General features: G+C 47.7%; 1 protein-coding gene across 9 annotated transcripts in view; it reads left to right on the forward strand.

Moving 5' to 3' along the window:
• Positions 1-13,083, forward strand: part of NPRL3 (NPR3 like, GATOR1 complex subunit) — a 45,628-nt gene extending 32,545 nt beyond the window's left edge. For all 9 annotated transcript variants that reach the window (XM_063343377.1, XM_063343376.1, XM_063343373.1 and 6 more), the window contains 3 exons: positions 5,551-5,740; positions 6,886-7,078; positions 12,335-13,083. In XM_063343377.1, the coding sequence (XP_063199447.1) occupies positions 5,551-5,740; positions 6,886-7,078; positions 12,335-12,500 (549 nt within the window). In that variant the 3' untranslated portion in view covers positions 12,501-13,083. The remainder of the gene's footprint in view (positions 1-5,550; positions 5,741-6,885; positions 7,079-12,334) is intronic.
• The last annotated feature ends 1,030 nt before the right edge of the window (positions 13,084-14,113 follow it).

Genomic DNA, 14,113 nt, shown 5'->3' on the forward strand with positions numbered 1-14,113 from the left:
GATGAGCCCACGCCTACAGCTCAGATGATCTGGCGATATCTCGGTGCTGCTGAGAGGAGGCCCTGTTTTTCCTTTCTGCTCTCAGGTGTGTGCACACACGCCTCCCTCCTTTCCCTCTTCCCTTTGCACTAGAGCTGGCTCCCATCCAGCTTGACTCTATTCACTTGTTTCAGCCGCACTAGTTTTCTGCCAGGTTAGCAGGTGGAATTTGCTCAGGGGGGAGATCCAGCAGGCTCCAGGGCTGGCACAGAAGGAGGGAGGCAGTTCTGCAGCTGGGGATGTGAGGAAAGCAGAAGTGGCTTTCCCCTTTTCACAGTGGCGAGTTGTCTGTTAGCTCCCCCGTGCTGTGTAGCTCACCTGGACTTGCCGCAATCCAGCATAGCCTGGGACTGTCCTGAGCAGCAACCAGTGCAGCTCATGCTGCTGGTGCTGGATCTCATCAGGGCGCGACCATGGGGTGAGGAGATCCTGTGAGCTGACACAATAGGGAAACTCATCTTCCCTTTTAGTTTTTTTACTGGAAAAGAAGCAGTTTGCATCTCCTCTACCCCAACCCCAAAGAAGCTGTCCTTCATTCTGCTGCCCGTGCCTGTTGGTTCCTGTCCCTGTCCGTGTCCTCTTCTCTTGCAAGCGTGACACAGCCTTGATGCGGCCACAGAGCGCAGCAAAGTGGAGCTCTGGTGGTGTTCAGGGTGGTGCACACCCCTTTGTAACTTCCTGTGAAAGCACAGAAACACTTGGTGACCTAAAACCTTTAGCTCAACACAGGTTCATTGACAGACGACGTGTACTAGGCACATGCTGGACAAGTGCAGTTGCTGCATGGGAATGCTTTAACGTGCTTTTCAGTGCGAGGCTTTCCTTGTACAGTATCAAAGTTTCTTCACCCAGCTACTCTGCGCCAAGTTTCTTCGCAGACCAAGAGATGGGGATAATGCTTGTGGCTTTCCCTCTTCTGTGCATTATGGCCTCAGCTAGTTCACCTGTTTCAGAAGAAGGTATAACATCCCTCTACTCTGCCTCGAGGAACAAACATGGACTAGCAGGGGGGGGTCTTTCCGCCCATAAGGTAGGAGGAGTGTACTATGCGAATTACACATCCCATTTCCTCCCTGCATCCCCTTCGCTACAATATAGCTCTTTATCATAAGGCACATTGTTATTATTATTGTAGTTATCTAATTCTCCCTTGATGGGGCTAGAATAACTTTGGAAAAAAAACGATGGGAAAGTATGACAGCTGCAGCTGAACAAAATACGTTTAGTTTTTCACTTTTGTTTTAATAAGTCTGGCCATCCTGTTGGGAGTAAGGCACTGGTAGATGAGGGCTGTGCCTTACGCATCCGGAAAACGTGCCGTGCTTTGTGTAACGGCTCGGTGGAAAATGAGGGTGTACGTCAGGGGATGGGAGTGGGAGGAGAGCTGCATGCAAGTACTGAGCAGGCAGCTGTGTCTTCTGAGAGACACGCTGCAAATGGGACTCTTCTGCTGGGCATCTGGAAGGCATTAAGAGTCACGGGAGTTTTGTTGGCAGAGGTATGGAAGTAGTATTAAGGCGCATTTATATTCAGTTGGACTAGGTATAAAATCAGGGTTTTTCAGTGTGGCAAGTTAAAATCAATATGGCTTTCTAGGCCTAAACGGATGGAATGGTTAAGTGCTGTCAGCAAAGTGAGAATTCAAAGCTATTACTTAATGATTAAAATGGCAATATTAGACAATAAATGTTTTGTCCCACATTAACAGGAGTCTTCAGTCTGTTTTCTGTAAAATAGGGAGAAGTTTTAATAGCTTATCTTTGTTTCATAAAACAGCATGGTTTGAATGATAAAGAAACTTAATATATTTCAGCAAACATCCCCCCCAGCAACTTCGAAGGTGCTGTCCTACTGAGCCAAGGCAGCGCTTAGTTCTCAAATCAGTCCTTGAAGTATCCACATGTCAAATAACTAGTTCATCCAGACTGGAGAAGGGAGGCTCGTATACTTGGGTAGGCAAAACAAGCTGTGTTTTAACTAAGAGTGTAACCTTATGTAGTGAGAAACGAGGATTGAGTGCTTCTGGGCTGCTGTTTTCCCTTCCCTTTCCTGAACCTGTTGCTAGTCCCCAGTAATCTTGGTGTTTTCCATAGCTTTTTAGGCCTGGGAAAGAAACAGCCTTAAAGAATCCTTGCAGGAAATGCATTTTATTTAACGCGTTACTCAAAAGAGTTTTACACATGTTCCCTTTGATTCCCAGAGGGAAGAGAATCACGAATACTGGATCTTGTCCCCCCAGGACTTGGGGCTGAGCTTCCCTCTGCCTGTCCCAAACTGCCCAGATGCGCTGATGTATAGCGCCCGTGTTTTCAGAAGCCAGTACATCTTCTCTGCTTTTGTCAATAAGCACAAAGCAATGTATTGTTACCAATGCCTTCCGTGCCGCCTTGCATGACAACATGCTGTAACTTCACCCGGGGCCTGCTGTGCCGCGAGATGGGGAGAAGAAGGGGACGGCTGCGGGCTGATCCGTGCCAGCGGGAGCGGTCCAGATGCTGCTGCAGACAGGACCCCTCTGGAAACAGGCAGCACGGGGAGACGGGAAGGATTAAAGGAATATGGATGAAATTTAGAGTTGATTGTTAGTTAAATTAAGCAATGAAAAATGTTTCCTTTTATATTTCTGTCACGGTCCTGGTGTTTCAGCCAAAAAAGGCTGGCTGTAGCTTTCTACAGTGCCAGATGCTGAGTGAGGGAGTGGAGGCAGTCCAGGGACTGAAGCGTACCCTGGCCTGGGAAGCTACTCACCCCTTTTTGGCTTCATCAGGGAGCCCAGCTAATCAGGTAATCTGAGACCCAGCACCAAGATAACCCTGTATCTTGGGAGGAAGAGCATTTCCGACAGCCAGAGCAGCGCAGATGGTGTCGGGAAGCCTTCTCTCCTGCAGACCTGACTGGAAGCTCCATCAAGAGGAGCAGATGGAGAATGGATGTCAATTCAGTGTTCATGTCCAGAGACAAGCAGCAAAACATAATAGCAAAACTTCTGCTAGACTTTATCTGTGAAAACACTTGCTGCTTTTCATAAGAAATAGGTTTAAACCCGGAAAAGGTATTTATGTGGGTGCAGGACAAAGCAGAAATGGTGGTGTGAGGCATGTTTACAGTGACGGCACAAAGTGCGCCACTTCGGGCATGGTGCGGGACACTGCAGCGCTTGGGCTTTTTTTCTAGGACTAGATTTTAAGAGCTACCAAATTCCTTCTGGAGTCCGGCTTATTATAGATAACTGTCAGTGATCACCATTCTCTCTTATCTGGGAATGATTGTTCAGGCTCACTTCAATAACGAAGAATAGTTTTCTCTAGTTTTCAAGTTAGTCACAGCTGATCTCCAGCTCTCCCGCTTACGGCACAAAGGCATTTGGCAATCCTTGTACAACGTCATGCCTGTAAAGCTGTAATACCACTTTTGCCTGGCTTCCCGTTCCACTGAGACATAGCTGCTTTCTAGATATTTGCACAAGAGCGTAGAGGTGAAGGTGCGTATGCAGAATTAGAGAGCGGTGAATAAGACTTTCCACGCACATGGAGCTGTAATGAAAGCAGTAGAGGCTGGTGTAGGTCAGGCCCTCCCCGACAGGTTCTGCAGGGCTGGCAGAGCCTGTCTTACTGTCCCCTTGAATTGCCTTGGATTTTTACAGGGTTATTTTCTGCTGTGAAATGCGCAGACTTCTTTCATTTGATGTGAAACCAGCTAATCAGACGTTGCTGCCTGCCAGCAGGTTGGAAATTTAAGTAAAATATATGAGACATCTTTCCATCCAGGCCTGCATCTGGAAGGAAGGTTTTTAGCAGCATAATCACCGGAGTAAGCCTCTTCCCTCTTCCAGGCTGATTTCAGATGTTAGCAAAACACTATGCATTTGGTATCTTTTGCCAACCCTCCTCTTCTGTAGATTTTCTACTAAACATGTAAAATGAATGATGGCTTTTCTGAAAAAGATACGTTTGAAGGCGATCCCAGATAATATGTTTTAAGATTAAAATCTATTCAGCCTCCAAAAGTGGTAATCCCTGAAAAGACAGGGTGTGGGTCTGTCTGCAAACAGAAGACGTTTCTTTTGTGATTTGATAGCAGAGGAGGAACTGAAAATTATAAGATTTATGGAAAAAGGAAAATTATGTGGGCTGATGAACTTCGGTTTGGGGCTTTTATTGAGATTTGGCCTGTTATCCTATGATTAATACAGCAGAGCTAGCTTCCTTCTCAGAGCCTGAGCTCATTCTGCATGTGTTTCTCTCACCAAAACAGTGTTCGTTGCTATGAAATCCCCAAACAGCTTTTGTCAGTGAATCAGTGTTTTCAGAGCTGTTGGCTACGAGAAGGGTTTGCCTACAGTTGATATGAAAAGGCCTTTTGTGCAGAAATTCAGCCATGATGATGCATTTTGAATGCTCCTCCAGAACTCCTCCAAGAGGGCCACGCCAAGAACCTACAAATGCTCATCCCTTGCTCTGTCCCCTGCTTTCAGCATCTCTCTGAGGACATTGTGCAGGCCTTTAGCTGCTGTAACACGAGGTGTTTTGCCTGTTTGTTTAATATGAGTGTCATCTCAGCACTTTTGAAACTTGTGCCTGTCTGCACCCTGAAAAGCTTGCGTGCCTTTAAAAGCTCGGCCTGCCCTGTTGTTGCAGAGGGATGGTGAGCAAATGGGGGTATTAACCCTTTGGCTGAGGGGGACTCCTTGGCCGCGGCAGGAGCTGCTGTCTCTCGCCAGGGTTCCTGCTGCTGTTAGCGCTGTGTCTGCATGGCTGAGACTCTGATCCCCGGAGTCTCTCCCATGGCTTTGCAGCAGTTTCCCGTCTGATGGCAAACGGCTCCTGCTTCTGGGTACCTCTCTTGGTTGCTTCAGCTCTGCCCTGTCACCTTGCCCTCTCCCTGGCTTTCTAGGGAAACCTGAACTTTAACCTGACTGCTCTGGGATTAACCCTTCGGTGATCAGTGATTTTAGTGGGTCTTGTTTAGAACCCAGCAAACTGATCTCAGGGCTCACGCTGTGCAGCCGCGGGCATCAGGGCCTGCGCCTGCTTGACCCGTTTCCCATGTCCGGTCTCTCAGAAGGAAAACCATCCCATCTTTTTAGCACCTGCTCAGCTTGGTTTAGCGGACCAAACAGCTCCAGGTGGCATGGTATGGCTACACTTGTAGGGCTGGAGTGTTACGTGGTGAGGGCATTTGGCTGCTGTGCTAGAACAGAGCAGGTGCTGCAGCCATGGCAAGGGGCAGGGCTGGCTCCTTTGAGGACACGGGCTGCGCTGGTCAGTGTTGTGTAAAGATGTGTTGGTCATTAAAGGTTTGATCACAGCCTAAACATCCACAAAGGCTTTGGGTGTGATGAACAAGAGTGCCTGGTCGCCTTTATGTGATTGGAGACGAGATAAAACTGGTGTGTGGGGTGGAAAGCGTTTCTCCTTGTGACTTCTTAGTCACAAAGCCTAACCTTTGTGCATTATTTTTCTCCTGTATTTTAGTTCACGGGTGTTTAATACCTCATTTCTCACTCTGCAGACTCAGCTCATTCAAATGGTGATATGGATGCTCCAACACCGGCTTCTTATTCAGCTTCACACTTACGTCTGTCTGATGGTGCCACCAAACGAGGAGGATTTCCGAGCCCAAGATGAAGACATGCCCTTCACTGCCAGAGTTGGAGGACGAAGTTTAAGCACCCCCAACGCTCTCAGCTTTGGTTCGCCAAGTATGAGCATGTTTTTCTGTACTTTCCAGACTACAGCCCACTTCTAGAGCTTCCCTTAGCAATGCCTAGAGTAATTGGTCCTTGGTGACAAGACAGCTCCTCTTAGCTGGAGTGCTTGCTAATTACATCCAGCCCTTCTGAAATTTAGAGCTGGGTGTTGGTGAAAGTCTTGAGGGCCAATTCTTACACCTTAAATTCTTGGTTTTAAAAACAAATTGTGCTTTGTAATTTGCCAAGTTCTCATTTGGTGATGTAAAATATTTTTATCAGAGGTACTTCTATTTTTTCAAAGTACCTTTCTACTTTTGGAGTAACCGCCATGTTCCTCTGGCTGCACCACTGTTACTGCATGAGCTTTGGTTTTCAGGAGAGGAAGAAAATTGTGAGAATTGTTTCAGACATCATTGGTTTGTGCGGGCTGTAGAGCCACCTAAAGAGATGCAGAGCTAGCTGTCGTTCTCACAAATGGCTGATTTCTGGTTATGTCTCCTGATTTCTTTAATCTCCTTGGTACCATTCTTCAGGGTGATTCCAGGAAAGCTTTTTTTCAAGAGTGTAAATCAGATACAATTCTGAAATCCCCAACTCTGAGAGTGCTGGTACGAGCAGCATTCTCAGAATGCCACTGAGGTTGGATATCGGGAGAGATTCTCTGTACAACTTTCAGCTTTACAGAAGTCACGAATTAGGGCAGAAATCTTGGAACGTGAGTCAGATAAGTCTGTGCTCTGCTTATTCTGGCTCACTCACAAGAGGATATTGCTTCTTGGCCTTTCTTTCTGCTTGCTCCCACCTTCTGTGCTGTTAGGCTTTTCATGTTCCCACTTCATGGTATTCCAGCAGAGCTGGCCGGGAATTTTATTTTCAGATGTTTTTTATGGACTGTTTATGGTCTCCAGAAGTACAATTTTCCACATAAATTGATGACTTTGTTGAAACACTTGACTTTCCCATTGAGAAAATTGCTGTGTTGTCATATGACTAATTGCAGATACATGTAGCATTTCGAGAGGCGCTTTATTTGCGCTACAAATCTGAAGGGATTATTTGGAAAGACTGTATAGAAACAGCCTGAACTGATAATCTTTGCATCATTATGCTGAGGAATATAAAAAATTTGTGTCTCTTTCTCTCTTCCTCGATAGCTAGTAGTGACGACATGACTCTGACAAGCCCTAGCATGGATAATTCCAGTGCTGAGTTGATACCTGGTGGGGACTCACCCCTAAATAAAAGGATGACAGAGAATCTTCTAGCAAGCTTGTTGGAACATGAGCGGGAAGCTATCCTCAATGTCCCTGCTGCCCAAAATCCAGAAGATCTTCGCATGTTTGCAAGGTAGGAAATGAGGAGTGCAGAATGTAATCTTTTTTTTCTTATCCGTGCTGTTTTATTGAAGGATTGGTGTGGGCTCTGAGCAAATCCCGTTAGCTTGGGATTTTGGAGGATAAATTCTCTTGGGTTTGTTCCCCTTCTACCTGTTTCATCCGTGCACATCAGTTTTTAACAAAAACTAATACATGTGTGACAAGAACGCTTGTTAACGAAGAGTCCTGGATGTCCGAAGGAGCAGCAGGGAGTATGGTTGGACAACACGGACTTCACTGTTTGCCTCCCAGTTTCCCTGTGTCCACACACAGTAGACATAAAACTGTGTAGCCTGAAAAAACTTTCTAAGCATGCAAAGACAAGACTCAGTTATGCTGGTGCTGTCATTTTGTGTCCATTGGTATTTCTAAGCTAGCTATCCTTTATTTTAAGGTTTGTAAATTCCATGCAAATATGAGAAAAAAAGCATCAGACACAAAGCCAGCCTGAATACTTTTACAGACCAGACTGAAAAGGTTTCAAGGATTGCTTTGCAGAGATGAGCTGCTCATTTGGTTAGGTTAGTTAGGTTAAAGTTGTTAGGATGTGTGATGAGGAGCACCCGGTTTTGTTGTTACGAATTTCAACACAACAAAAATATGCAAGATGTGGTTCTGCACATGGTAAAAAGCCGAATGACTGCCTAACCAGTCATCTGGAAAAAAGGTGGGGGGGAAATACTTTTTCTTACTAAGCATTTCAAAACACAGTGGCATCACTGGAATGCAACTTTCACCAGTTTTCATACTTGTAGAGCGGAAAACCACCCGAGGCAAGTATTGCAGTTTTTGCTCTACTTCCCAGATTCAGTTGGTAATCCCCTGGAAACCTGGTTCTTGCCTTAGGATGGATATAGCCGAGTCACCTACAAAAGCTGTAATAGCAAGAAAATACTTTCTGTGTCTGCGGCAAAGCTTGCTGCAGGTATTTTCATAGAGCTCTCCCAAGCTTGTGGGTAGTCACTGCTCTCTGAATTACTCGTCCCCTTCTCCATCTTCTGTAAACTGCTCAGAGGATATTCTCTGATTGAGACGCAACACGTGGACCATTTGAGAACTTTGAAATGTTTTTTTTTTTTCCTCATCACCAGATGAGTCGTTACAAAACCAGCGAGAAAGGAAAGTGAAAACAAAATCATAGAATTTGGACCAGTTTAGTGGCAATGCAGATTCTCAGTCACCCTGGGGAGAAGAAAGGATTTTGTGATTGCTCCCCTGTCTGGGTAAAAGAGCCATTTAAAAGCTTTGGAATTGCAGATGCAAAAAAATTACTTTGATTTCTTCATAAAATCAGCTTCTGTAACTAGGCAGCTGTCTTAATGATGTTTATTCTGCAGTTTGCTCGTGCACCGGGTTCTTTTGCAGATCCCCAGGATGGCTTTGCTAAGTCTGAATTTCCACTCTACTATAGATTGAACTGACAGCTGCATAGCTTACTCTCACTCAGCAGTGAGGAAGAGAGAAGATACGATAAATAAATGGGTCCTATGGGTCAGATGCTGGAGTGTACAAATAGAAATGTTTATGCAAGACGCTCTTGGTTACTGGTGGTTTTATGAGACACCATAATTTGGAGGTTGTGGGTGTATTTTCTCTCTTTTTGTGCCATAAACAATCAGAGATGAGTGCCTCGGTAAACCTATTGCTCTTAATGAAAGCGTAAACAATTGTGGAGAAGCCGCTGCAGTGAATGAGCTGATCTCCCCCACCACCCTGATACAGCTTATGGCGTCAGCTCTTCTTTTTGCTTCATTTTGAGGAAGAGCAGCCTAACGAGGGCTGTGCCATGGCAAACAGCTCTGCTCTATCAGCGGCCTCCCGGAACAAACTCTTGCTGTAACTGCAGAGTTAGTGCACTGAATAGACTGCAACTGCCCTTCCAAGTGTAGTTCTGTGTGCACAAAAAAGGATGGGCTATTTTCAGCAGAGCAATAAAATTCAGCCCGATACATTTTCTTGTGTCTGTGCCTCCAAACGCCTGTTACTCGTTAAACAGATGGCAGAAAGAGCTTGTGCCTGTCCATTGCTATGCACAGCCGGTATTTGCAAGGCAGAAACCTTGAGGGGAAATAAGGAATACTGAAGCTTGGCTCCAGCATTGGTTGCATTAACCCTCGTAACATTGAATGGGAATTGAAATCCAAGTTCCTTCCTTAGGTGCTGTCAGAGGAGGCATGGCATGTCCTTCCAGAAGTAAATTTAAGAAGGAGAAAAGCTCTTTTTGAGCTAGGTCTTCGGTAATGTACACAAAGCGTTCCTCGCTGCACATTAAGTAGTGCTTTTAAAGACAGTCTGAGGCTTCAGTGATGGCTTCTCTCCCAAGCCATGGGTGTGGAGTCACGTTCAGGAGTTTTTTCCTTGCTCTTAGACTGGGAGATGGAGGTCCTTTACTCCACAGAGAAATGCTCATTGGTGCCACTAAGCTGTGGACAGTTCTGCTCCATTTTCAAGCAGTGCTGGTGGAAGGGATATCTCCTTGGCCAGAAATAAGCTCATTTGATTTGAATGACTAGTCTAAGATAATGCATTATTTTTTTTAGCATTTAAGAACACTACACTGCTGTTAGAGGGGCAGCTCTTATAACCTGAAGAGGGGAGAACAGTGATGAGCAATGGAAAGCAATAATCTTCCATTGCCACATGAGGATCTGGAAGTGCACATCTGTCAACAGACATACTTGTGCAGCTTCAGAGGGGCTCAACTGCAGTGTTACGGCCCCAAGAAGCGCCATCTTATGTCCCATTTGGGTCCTGTAAAGGGTCACAGTTCAAAAAGGCCAAGGTAGTGCCCGTCTGTGCTGGAACTGTGAGCCTCAGGTTACAGCTTTGTAGATTCTAGTTGGACTTTTGGGAAAACTTCTTCCTCGGGAGGGTGGTGCAGCCCAGGATGGATTACCCAGGCATGTGGGGGGATCGCCATCCTCGGAGGGTTTTGGAGCTTGGCTAGAAAAAGCTCCAGCGTTGGCAATAGTCCTGCTGGAGCAGGATGCTGGACTAGTCTTCGGAGGTGTCTTCCAGCCGGCATTTTTGTGATATTCTTTAATATCCTCTCTAGCTTTTATTGGAGTGGAAAGTATTTCATCTTGACTGGTTACAAATCCAGACTCTTTTTGAATATAGGATGGATTTATTTATTGGAAAGCTCCTGCTTAGTCTGTGTTTCTGTTGAAAGCTAGGTTGTAATCATTTGTGCAGAAGACAGCTGTGCCAGGAGATGAGAGCATGGGCAATCACAGCGAGCAGCTTTATGGAAGGCAGAGAATATGCAGCTTTTAAAATCTTCTTCAAAATCACTTTTTGAACAGTAATACAAGTTACAAGATACAAAAATTACTGTTAATACCTCGGGGAATGGTCTCATTTTGACACAAGCACAGACAAACCCACACTGTCCCTGCTAATGGCCACTTCTTGGTGCACGCTGGTTGCCGTCGGCCCAGGGGAGGAAGCCAATTAGCCTGATTTAAACACCCAGCGGGAGATGCTGCAAAAGGCAAATGCACAGCCCAGATAGGGGAAAGGTAAATACGACGGGAGCTTGTCCGTCTGTTGTTTGTTTGTACTGCAGGTCCAGAAACGTAGCAATTATGTTCTACGTAATGGTGCCAATCTGAGAGCTGGCAGGTGAACATCAAAGCAGAAGGGAGTTTGCAGTGTGCTGGGGGCTGCCCCACATCCCTGCCTGCAGGGATGGGGCAGGGAGGTTCCCTGCTCTGAGCTTACATTTGGGAAACGAGATGGGGGTGAGAGGAGGGACATGGCAAATTGGGAAGCAGAGAAACACAAACAGCAGCGGACTGGAGGTAAAACCTACTCTGTGCCGAGCGAGGACATGCTGGAGGGACACTTCTTGCACAGTGACTCCTTTCCAGTCACCCACGAAGGGCAGTGGGGGACAGGAGCGCCAAGCCTGAGCAGCAGAAGGCAGCTGGGCAAGCGCCGGTCCTTCAGGGAAGGCCTGAGAGGCACCATCCTGCTGTCATGTGAAAACAGGCAGGAATGCTCCAAGGGATACTTGAGTCTTTCGAGGGCTGTTCCTGCAGGAAGACTGCATGAATGAATTGGAAAACAGATCGTGTCATCTCCACTCGGTTTTACTGTCAGTCGGCATGAAGCAGCAGGCCGGCATATTCCTAAACTGCAGCCGGGTATGGAAACAGCAGCAAAAGCTGCTGAAGCGCAGAGGGGAGCGTGATGTGTAACACATGCGGGCGCACATCTGCCTGTGTAGCTGGGGAAGCCATTCTGGCATACGCGTTTGGGCCTTGACGGGTAGGAGTGTTTGAGTGACATGTGCAGGATGGCTCCTGTGTTTGGAGGCTGTTAGGACAATTAAGAGACCGAGCAGCAGACTCGAGCTTTGTCTGGAGGGCTGGCTTGGCGTTCCGGCTCTGAAGGGTCCCTGGGGAGCAGGTCCTCAGCAATCGGGGACTTGCTGCAGGGGTTTGTCTCGGATCTGGCCGTGATTGACTGTGCAGGGCCGAGATTGTCCGCTGTCCGTAGCGTGCTGGTGGCCAGCAAAGGGGTGTCTGTGCTCTCTATTTAAAGAGAACTGGGAATTTAAGAAGTCAGTGTGGTTTTAGCTTAGACTTCAGGGTTTTGGGGCTCTTTGGGGATTTTTTAACTCCCAGAGCTTTTCTGTGGTGCCCATCATCAAAATTTCCATCTCCCTGTTGTGACTGTTCCACCCACCCCGAGCTGACTAAACCTCAGGCATGCACAACCTGTAGTTACCAAACCCCTTGGGCTGCTGGGAGGGAAAATCCGCTCTCAATTCTAAAAGCAAGTGTAGGTACCCCAGCCTGTGCCGCCGAGCTGTGACGAAGGGCAGCGTAGACCCAACTAAGAGAGGGCTGAAGTAAATCTGCCACCTCCTGACTTCTCAAGGCTTGTTTGCACTCGTGGTTTTTTGCTTTCTGGAGTTAAAACTATGTTGAAAATTGATAACCTCAGGAAATGTGCAAGGCTAAGAAACCTTTTGATACAAGGAGAATCTTTGCAAAGCCCCGAGGCAGGCAAGTCCCCTGCTTTTCCAGGGGATTTCTGCGCTAGGCATGCCTAAGGTAAGAACTGATTTAATTCACTTTTTACATAAATGGGGGATGCAACCCCAACGCCTTCTGACTTGCGTCCCGTGGGAGAGGAAACCTTGAGGGTGGCAGTATCCGTTCTTGCTGTGTGCACTTGCTTTTGGCTCACGTGCCTCCCTTGCTCTCCTTCCCCGCAGGCTGCTGCACTATTTCCGAGGCCGACACCACTTGGAGGAGATCATGTACAACGAGAACATGCGTCGCTCCCAGCTGCTGATGCTGTTTGACAAATTCCGCAGCGTGCTGGTGGTCACCAGCCATGAAGACCCTGTGATTTCAGTTTTTCAGTCCCTCTTAAAATGACTGTACTGGCAAAGGAAGGGAAACTTTTGATACTCTTAGTCTAAAAGAGGTCTAAAAACTAAAGGAGGTGAATTCAATTCCTTCTTGCCATGTCACATACAGCAGGTTTTCCCCCTCCGTGCCTCAATTTCCCATCTGCTCCCCGTGGTGACAGCTGAAGACAGTCTGTATGAGGGCTCCAGAGTCTGCAGCAGGACAGTGTGCACTTGCTCAGCCTGGATTCCTGCTGCGCCACGTTCACAGCACGAGAGCTGCTGGTTCACACCCCTTCCCTGACCCTGCTCCCTCCCCAGGGCCTGTGGGAGAGGGCCAAGAACACTACTGCAGTGTTCCTGACAGCACTTCGCCCTTGGGTGGACACTGGTGCATCAGAAGTGCTTTCCTGCTCTCCAACACGCCTGCTGGGTGATTCAGCCGCAAGCACCGCCGGTGAGCAGCCCGGCCCCACGGCAGAGCGCGCACAGGCTCTGCTCCAGGGCGGAGAGGTGTTGGCCTGGCTTTTAGGGAAACGTCCCTGGGCGCCGAGGAATTCTGTTTGATCACCGTTATCTGGCAGCGGTGAGGACAGAGGTAGGAAGGCAAAGTATCACAAGTAAACAGTTTCATGAATGAGAATGACTCGCTCGCTGTGTTACGGCTTATTATTTCCTCTCCCCAGTATCCTTATTACTTAGTACCTGCTGGGGCAGGGCTGTCGCCAAGCAGCCACGTGTTTGTGGGTTTGCAGTTTCCAGTTTTTGGCTGGGGGTGGGGAGCTTGGTTGTTGAGCAGGACTGAAATTGGCTGGCAAAGCTCTAAGTGCATGGACATACAGTTCCACGCAGCCAGGGGCTGGTGCTAAGGGCACTCAGCTTGTTCCCCCCGACTTGTTTTGTTCCTCCATTCCCCTCCCTGTGCCTGCAGGGAACCAGACTGGGAACCTGGCCTGGGTTAAAGAGGTGGCAGCCCTGTTCCTGGGGACAGAAGGAGCTTGTGCCAGCTCACCCCTGGCCTGTGCGAGGCCACAGGCCCCCACAGCTGCTCACTGCTCTGTCCCTGGGGAAGGGGAGATAGACCTTTACCTCTATGGTGGCGGCTTCCAGGGGCACATGTTTAAAGACTGATCAGGCTCTTCCTTAAGACTGTCCCTTACACCACCCAGACAAGCTGGAGTTCTTCCCAGAGCTGCAGGCTCTCACAGAACAGCTTCACTTGCCCACACAAACTGGTGAAACTGTGAGCTTCACATAACTTTATCTCCTACCAGCAAGGCACAGTCACGCTCAGGAGCACCGCGTCCACAGGGCACCAGATACCCCATGACAGCTTCTTACTCGGGGTCCCTTCTGTGAGTTGTCCCCCGCAGATGCAAGCAGGGATGTTACAGAAGAGAAAAAGCAAGGCCCGACCTAAAAATCAGATCAATGTTGCTGTAGGGCCCCAGCAACTGTGTCTCAAGGTGAGCTACTGAGATCAGCATAACAAGGGCTGTTCAGAAAGGGCCAAACAAGATTTTTTTTTTCATATGATGGGGACAAGGGTTTTGAAAAACTTGAGCTTTTTTCTTGCATGTGAATCCTAAGATGGGGGGGGGGTGTCCCTGTCACTCTTCAAACTGCCAGCGTGGCTGCAGT

The sequence above is a fragment of the Chroicocephalus ridibundus genome, chromosome 8 (genome assembly GCF_963924245.1).
Source record: "Chroicocephalus ridibundus chromosome 8, bChrRid1.1, whole genome shotgun sequence".
Classification (NCBI taxonomy): Eukaryota; Metazoa; Chordata; class Aves; order Charadriiformes; family Laridae; genus Chroicocephalus; species Chroicocephalus ridibundus.